The following is an 8,790-nucleotide window of genomic DNA, read 5'->3' as shown; positions in this document are numbered from 1 at the left end:
ATTTATTTATTTATTTATTTATTTATTTATTTTGGCAGTTGTGTTGGAGTTGTTTCATCAAACATTGAAATATGCACTATTTAAAATGTAGGGCACGAGGGGCGCCTGGGTGGATCAGTCGTTAAGCATCTGCCTTCAGCTCAGGTCATAATCCCAGGGTCTTGGGATCGAGCCCCACATCGGGCTCCCTGCTCATTGGAAAACCTGCTTCTCCCTCTCCCCCTCCTCCTGCTTGTGTTCCTGCTCTTGCTATCTCTCTCTCTGTCAAATAAATAAATAAAATCTTTAAAAATAAATAAATAAAAATAAATAGTAGGGAACAATCATTAGGAGACAAGGAAAGCTTTATGCCCAAGGTTGAGTTAGGCCTGGGGCTGAAAATGATGTGTAGGAAAAGAAGAGACAAAAGGACCGACAAAGGGAAGAAAATTAAACGTTCCAAGTACCAGATCCTGTATAAATTCCAGAAATGCCCTGGAATAAAACATGCTCTTGAATGTCCTGAGTTATTTAAGCAGCCAGCTAGTTTTCCAGGTCAGCATGTATAACCCTTGCTTCTAAGGGCTTGACAAACAGTACCAGGGTTCTGACCTTACACTGAAATTCCTTGAACTCTGAGTACCTGTGAGCACGCACCCAACATGCCTGCCCCCCAGCGTGCACATTACCAGTCACAAGGAGCATCATTAATGAGTGCTCTGGTGGGAAGCGTAACTTAGAGGCTAACAGGTTCTAGGGAAAGAGGGAGATCAACACAGAAGGCGAACCACTAGCTTCGAGCAGCTTGTTCCTTAAATATGTTGAGACCCAGACCTTATAGTTTTACTTCAGTGATCTCAAAAGCGGGAACCTCGTGTTTGCCACTATTCCAGGTAACCATCTCTCTTTCTGCGAAAAGATTTTCAGAGGTACTCTAAGAACCTAATTTGTTCTAGATTTGTTCTTTGGGTAACTTAACTACTCTCACATTTAAAAGATTTCCTTTAAGACAGTGTTACCAGCATCTTATGACTTACTGTATTTACTGGTCAGAAATACAGAAGACGAAGTGGTCCATGTCATCAGTCTTATTTCTTCTTTATTACTTCTGTTGCTATTGAAGTAATACAATGCAATGTAATCTTTGCTTCACTTTGCTAAGCTGTGCATTTTTTTAAAATAAAAAATGCTACTGACATATCCAAATGCTGTGGCAGGATTAATTTAAGACATGTTTACTGTTGCCTGCAACCGTACTTGAGGCTTGCCCATTTTTCAATGCTTAACAGTGTAGACAGAACCATCTTAGAGTTTATTTTGGTTCCTCTGTGTTAGCATCTCATTCAGACTAATACCTGCATCTCTGTATCTGTGTTACTTGAATGCAATGTATCTGAAAGATTTCGGTCTTGCTCAGCATTTCATGATAACCCCGAAGTCCGTCAGCTAATGCATCAGCAGTGAGGTGGAAATAATCGAAGACTTTGGACTCCTTGCTAGGTAGGGTACAGCACACCCAGAAGACTAGGGAGTGACTTGAAAGTGAAATGTGGGCTTTATTTGTTTATCTGTTAAGCTGGATCCCGAATGATTTCATCTACTCATAAATAAACTTTCTTTATGGACAAAATTTGAATGTTAATTTTCCTCTCAGTTAGTATGCAAATCTATTTGCAGCATTCTAGCAAAAGAGAGTGCAACTCATTTTCTGTGCTTATGAATTGTTCATTACCATGCTCTCTGATGGCCAATTCATGGCTCCATCTGCAATTCCACAAATCTCTTTGCCCAGTAAACTTGATGGAGTAAATATAAGGTGCTGAAGAGGATGCATTCGGGATTAAAGGGAAAAAAAAGACATATCTCACAAAAATCCCGGAGCTTATCATTTTAAATTTTGTAACTTCTTACTTGTATTCATATTTGTACAGTATACTCCAGGAAAACAAATACTTCACTGATCTCATTAACCCAAGTTTAAGGACTACATATAAATGACATGTAAAGATTTTTCTCATTGTGCGTGGAAAGAGTCTCAGTTCAAGGGAAAAACAAACCTACAAACAAAACCTCTAGAACAGAGTACTTTCTTTCCTCTGTGATGTGTTCTTGTAACCTGTAAGGCTCAACACAGAGAACTAGGATAATTATATTGAAATGCTGATGGTTTGGGTTTTTAAAACAAAGCAAACAAGGTTATTACTTTTTCTCTCTTCTTTGATAAAGAGAGAAATGTAAATCTCAACAGGAATGCCATGTAATTTTAAATCGACCTTCCCCTTAGAGCTAGTTAAAGTCACTCCTTCATGCATATATTTAACACCCATTAATGCTAACGGGATGGACTTCTGTTTTCACGTAGGGAACTTGATTTCCTTGTGTGAAAATAATGCTTCGCAAATAATGAACTTCTTTCCTCTAGCTAAAATGTGAAAACAAAGAAAAAATGCAAGGTGCAAGAAAGGTCTTTAGAGGAAGCAAAATCTGCCTATAGAAAGAATAAAAGGCATTTTCACATCCATCTACACGGGTGTGTCGGATAGGAATCTGGCTCACAATATATATTTCCTGTCACTGCTGAGCTACAGAATCTACCAGGAGATTTTTTTTTTTTCAATTAAAATTTGGTGCACCAATAATAGACTTTGCTACGGAGCTTTTAATTAAAAAAACAAACGAAATAATATAAACCCACATTGTCTCTGAGCGCTGTTTGTATTAAAGGATTAGACTGATGAGATGTTTGGATTTTATTGTTCTAAACATGTGTTTCAGTTGGTGCTCTCGGACCCACCATGTGAAGAAAATGAAATGTAAGTAAATAGCAAGAGGCTCCATGTTTTTATTTAGCATTTTCAAAATTCAAAGAATAAAAAAAGACACAAGTCATTTGAGAAGCCCCAAATGAGTCTCAAATGATGATTATAATCATGCAAGAAAAGTAAGAGCAAATTGTTTTTAAATGCAAATGGCTCAATTTTTCTAAAAGCGGGAAAAAGATGCACTTTCATTATGATTAGCTTTGGTAAATATAAAGAGCCTCATTGATTTCTAGGCATTTTTGCTTACGGCATTCTCCACCACAGTGGTGTCAAGGGTTCTTCAGGTTCATGAACGCATCACGATGTCGTCTCTCCCTGCATCCTCACTCCTAAGTCACTGTGATGGTGGGCTGCTGTTAAGATATTCAGTTTCAAATATAAGCAAACTGACAAAGATTCTCACCTGTATTGTGTGTACATTTCGAAGTGCATTTAACATAGGTTATGTGACTAATTGATTCAATTTTCTCACTTTTGGGGCCATAGACTCAATGGTTCCCAGAATTCTATTCGGGAGATGGGGAGAAGATGCCATTAATAATGCTGCTGATGATTCATGAGAGCTAAAATGCACCGTGACTTAGAACAAGTGTCAGAAAATCATGTCTGCCAAGCACGGTCTTCTCCTCCATGCAGCCCTGATGGCCAGCTGATTGTTTTCAATTATTATTACCAGTTACCCTCAAGGCCAGGGTCTCACGCGTGGCCTGGGCACTGCTTCCAGAGGAAGAGGCCATGCTATGTGGAATGCCTTCCTTGGCCCTGGAACCATTCATCTGCTTTGGTGGATCATCTCATTATTGATCATCTGTGTGTTAAGTCTGTACTGTTCTTCCAGTTTTTGCATGGCTCTCCATTGCTTTTTCTTTGCATTGATTTTGGACTCACCTTTTTCTGTCTTCTGGTGTTTGTGACATGATGGAGTTTTTGATGACTGATGTACTTACCTAACTCTGGATCTCCTGGCTGTTTCATCTTGCCCAATTATCTTCTATCTATGACCCAGAATAATTGAATACAGAAATTCATAATTGGAAAGGATTATAAATGTTGAATCTAATTCTTCAATCAATATGATCATAAATGTTGAATCTAAGTTTTCGATCAATAGGACAGGAAAATACGCTATTGAGGACCTTGATAAGCTGACTTTCCAATCACTGAGGCTACTGGTCTCCTTTTCAGGTAAAGAAATTGAGACTCAAAGAAAGACAGTAGCAAATTAACGCAGGGCTTCAACTAGTACTTAAGAACAATTCTTGTTTTAGCTACCTCACTTTGCATGCAAATGTCTGCTGTGTTTGTCATTAATACCATTTCTTTTGAATGAAAAGAAGAGTCCACCTCAAATAAAATGCCAACTAGCAGAAAATAAAAAGAAAGGGCAAGAAAGTAGCTGGTATTGCAGAGAGGTGATATTAGGTAAGTATTTGTACTGAAGATAGATGCTATCCCAAATCTTTTGCCACTACAAGGTGTTTGAGAGATGATTAGTTCTGTTTATATTTGTTTTCAAACCCAAACTCTTTTTTCTGATCTAAACTACTCAGTTAATTTTTTTTTTAAGATTTTTATTTATTTTCTGACACAGAGAGAGAGACAGCGAGAGAGGGAACACAAGCAGGGGGAGTGGGAGAGGAAGAAGTAGGCTTCCCGCTGAGCAGGGAGCCCAATGCGGGGCTTGATCCCAGGACCCTGGGATCATGACCCAAGCCGAAGGCAGACGCTTAACAACTGAGCCACCCAGCACCTCTACTCAGTTAATTTTTATAACGGCATTTCGTTGTATGAACAATGCATTCCTAGGCTGTCTTTACATAAAATTTAAATACTATAAGTAATTTAGCATATGAAAAAAATAAGATAGAGCCTCCCCATTACACCCCTAATCCTCTTCTCTCCCCAAAATAAGCAAATACACGGATGTGCATATATGTTCATATGTAGGGTGACTTACAAATCATAAATATGATCTTACATACACAGGATTCTGTCAATTAATTGCATTAATAGATTCCGAATATGTCACCGTCTTACCTGCCTTGAGGAAGTTAAGTGTTTTGCTCAAGGGTAAGCAAGTAAAATGCAGAGCTTGGATTTGGACCCAAGACTGACTCCTGAGCCAGAATTTTATACTACAAAGTATATATATGTACCTACATATATGTATACTGTATGTACTGCACTACTACTACTATATATGTATTACAATTTTGCACTATAAAGTTGTACTGTATGTCCAATATTAAATGAAATTATACCCTGGGTGAAATACAGGAGGGATATATGGTTCATCTATTTTTCTAGATACTATACAACTTACCCCAGATTAATTAGGTCAAGCCGCCAGTCTCCGGGTGATATGATATAGCATCCATCTCTTTCCCAGACTATAATAGCTAAATTGCAGTCTTGCCTACGTTAAGGAATGATTTAAAAAAGAAAAAGATCCATGAAATTTGTTATTGCATATATTCTAAGAGCATATGAAAAACGTTGTCCCCATTGCCAACAGTATCCTCTTCATAAAGCCCCAGAATTTGACTTCTTCTCTGGTGTCTACTCCAGGAATAGTTGTGCATCTGGTGAGTAATGCTGTATGATTTTGTTAATTTTAGAGGATACTCTATAACCAAATCTCTCTTTCATCCTATTAACTGCTAGAAAGCTTAAGCCAGATCTCGAGTTGGGTTAAATTCTACATATGGGGTTTACTATATTCAGTTTAAAAACTGATCTCACTCTTGGCTTATTCTCTTTGTGTGATACCCTCCATGCTCTCATTTCTATTGCTTTTTGTGTTTCTAATACTTGTAAAGCATTTGGAATACAGGATATTGAATGCATTCAGGCAGTACTCCACATAGTAATGTGAGGCCAGAGCTGGCTTTTACTGTTCCCAGTGGTGGGGCTGCATGGTGGTAAGAGACACAGACTCCATAGCCAGACCAGCTTTGTTATCTTGGGCAAGCTACTTCATGCCTGAATTTTCCCAATTGTGCAATGAAGATTATAATATTGAGACCTTACCTCATAGCATCGTGAATCTGAAAGTGAGTTAATTCCCCCTGAAGTTATATAACTGGTTTAGAAGAAAGTTCTGGGTGATTCTAGCAAAGGAGCCACTGGAGCAATTCTGCAGTTTTGTTCTTGAATTTAATAAATTAAGGAATTTGTAGTTAGTCTTAGGTCCACAAAATCTCAGCACTGAGAAGAATAATAAAGATCAACTAGGCAAATCATCCCTGTAGAGGAAGAATCATCTCCACAACATCCAAGTAAAGTAGGGCAGTAGTCTTCCAGTAGAGTCAGAAAAAATCCGTCAGCAACCACTTCCAGAGAACTCTGATGATTGGGAATGTCTTCCTTAAGCATCATAGCTGGTTCTCATTTCTCCTGAATGTTTTTCATTTTTGGCATCATCCCAATTTGACCAATCATATATAAATCTCTGAGTAATAACTTCATTTTTAAAAATGTAACTTTTCCTACACTGAACATCTTGCATCTAAAATTTGAGCAATTAGAATATTGTTATTGTTCAGATACCTTTTTTTAAAAATTAAAAAAAAAAAATCTGTTTAAGGGGCACCTGGCTGGCTCAGTCAGTAGAGCATGCGACTCCTGATCTCAGGGTTGTGAGTTCAAGCCCCACGTTGGGCATGAGTCTACTTAAAAGAAAAAAAACTTGACCTTTAAAAATTGACCTTGGGAAAGACATGGAAATAATGGTGGGGAAGGAGGGAAGCACACAGAGTCAGGAGACTTGTAATCTGGTTTAAATTCTTTGGCCAGCTAGTGACCTCCCCACCAACTTTCCTACTCTGGGTTTCAGTTGGAGAGTGTGTAAATTCCTGAGTGAACTAAATGATCCCAAAGGTACCTGCAATTTGGAAATTACATGATCACTTTGCATTTGTCCAGCTAACTCCTTCTTGGCCATTGTATTTACTGCATATCAGAAACTCCACCAGTGAGTGCACAGGATCAGAAAGAGAAAGTGAAATAAGTCAATTGGGTAATTGTTATCACTGGCAAAAAATACTGAGTGGCTCAAAAATTAAAGAACTGAGAAACAACTTGAGGTAGTTAATCTTTAGAATTCACATTTTGATAAGGATATGATCTATTTTTAAATGTAGAGAGGGTAAGCAGAGATTTGTAATGGAGAGAGATGAAGCAATCCACACTCCTGATCATGCATTTCCATTTCAAGATTCCAAATGGGAAACTTCTGCTCTTTTATTGGGCTAGGACACCAAGAGAATTTCCCTATATGGGATACTATATGTTTAAGATTTATATTTATATTGTTTAAGATTTATATTTATATTTTTTAATATAATATTTAACATTTTTATGACTATAAAAGTGACGTATTATACATTCAAACAATATGGAAATGTGGAAAAGATAAAGTGCCTCATGATACCAACTGTAAGAGAAGTAAGCATTGTTAGTAACTCGGTATATATGTGGCTATTACTATAAAATACTTATTTAATGAAAATATTGCATTTATGTAAAAGAATATACAAAGTAGAACTGAGACTTCTTTACTATTTTACTTCACAAGGCTCTTGGTGATAAATATGAATCTACATTCTTTTTGATGACTGGATAACATTCCTTTATAAGGATGTGTCATTAATTATTTTTAAAATCCATTATCGATGATTTCTTGTCTTAGGATGATTTTTAAAGTTATACTTCAACTGCCATTTTTTTCCCAGCCATTTGTACCTGTGTCTTTAGGTGAACGCACACACACACACACACACACAGCCTACAACACAAAAAACGAAAAACTTGTTCACTGAGTGATGAACTTTCCTCTTAAATGTTTGGGGTAAAATTTTTACGTTGACACTTCACATATGTTAAAAAGTCACTTCTGACTAGGATGATGATAAACATGACACACTACCTCCTTGGAGATGCTGGGAGCAATAAATTAGCTGACAGTTATGAGTGCTTTCAAGCTGGAAAGTACTAAGTGTTATTTTAACAAAGGCTGAAGTAGCCATGATTAAGTACAGCTTCAACTCACAAGCTTATCGGGCTGTGATGAATAGGTTTCCACTGCTTAATCCCAGAATACTTCAACAATGGCCCATGTACCGAAGTATGAAAAAAGTCGATCAGCAAACCTACATTCCCCATGCCTGGCATAGGGACGGATTCTGCAATGAATAGCACATAAGTGTCTACACCTGGGGAGTTAAACCTTCTGAAAATCACACTGTAAATTTTGTTTTCGTGTGAGGAAACTTTTTAAAACTTATCCCAGGAATGATTACATTGTGCCTAGACACACAAGTGGTTTGACTATCCTGACTGAAGAAATCAACTTTTCACTCCTTGGTAAATGGTACATGTGGCTTTAAGTCATTTTCCCCTTTTCCCAAATTCTTCCTCTAACCAGGTCTGCAGCCTTGCTACTCTCTACCAAGATATTAAAGGTTAACAGAGATTATAAACCTTCCCTGGTGAATCTGCATTTTAAAGAGCCTTCATACCTAATATCTGTGATATGTTAGCCCTGAAAAATTAGTCACCACCTTCTCAATATGCAACTGTCTTTGTAACCCTAGAGTCAAACCTATGACAGTGCAAGTTTCTGTGTGTGACAGTTGAACATTTACCTGTATTCTCAGTGTCCCGGGTGAAGTGGTCATACTGTAAACATTTACCTCATTGTGCTGGGGGATGGTGCGCAGTGAGTGCATGATCGTTCTGGGGAAATAGGTATGGTCAGAACAAATATTATGCTCCAAGAGAATAGGCTTTGGCCGTCTAGAGGTCCAGCATTAACTCTTCTTCTTTTACCACCAGGTATGTAAACTATAAAGATCAATACACAAATGGCTGGTATATCTGGTAAGGACATTCTCAGTTTGTTATAAAACCTGTGGTGGCATATATATATATATATATACACACTCTCTAATTGAAATGGCACATAAAATCATAGAGTTAAGGAAATTTT

The 8,790-nt window shown here is 37.5% G+C and overlaps 1 protein-coding gene across 1 annotated transcript in view; it reads left to right on the top strand.

Annotated features, from left to right (window-relative positions):
• Positions 1 to 797: 797 nt before the first annotated feature.
• TMEM207 (transmembrane protein 207) overlaps positions 798 to 8,790 on the top strand; it is a 16,986-nt gene continuing 8,993 nt past the window's right edge. Inside the window, exons 1-3 of the mRNA XM_034990675.1 lie at positions 798 to 872; positions 2,755 to 2,792; positions 8,637 to 8,681. Coding sequence (XP_034846566.1) covers positions 798 to 872; positions 2,755 to 2,792; positions 8,637 to 8,681 — 158 coding nt within the window. The remainder of the gene's footprint in view (positions 873 to 2,754; positions 2,793 to 8,636; positions 8,682 to 8,790) is intronic.

Source organism: Mirounga leonina, unplaced genomic scaffold, assembly GCF_011800145.1.
Source record: "Mirounga leonina isolate KUSES-001 unplaced genomic scaffold, KU_Mleo_1.0 Mir_115, whole genome shotgun sequence".
In the NCBI taxonomy this organism is placed as follows: domain Eukaryota; kingdom Metazoa; phylum Chordata; class Mammalia; order Carnivora; family Phocidae; genus Mirounga; species Mirounga leonina.
The sequence above is the reverse complement of the archived record's forward strand: the minus strand, read 5'-3'. Positions and strand labels throughout refer to the sequence as shown.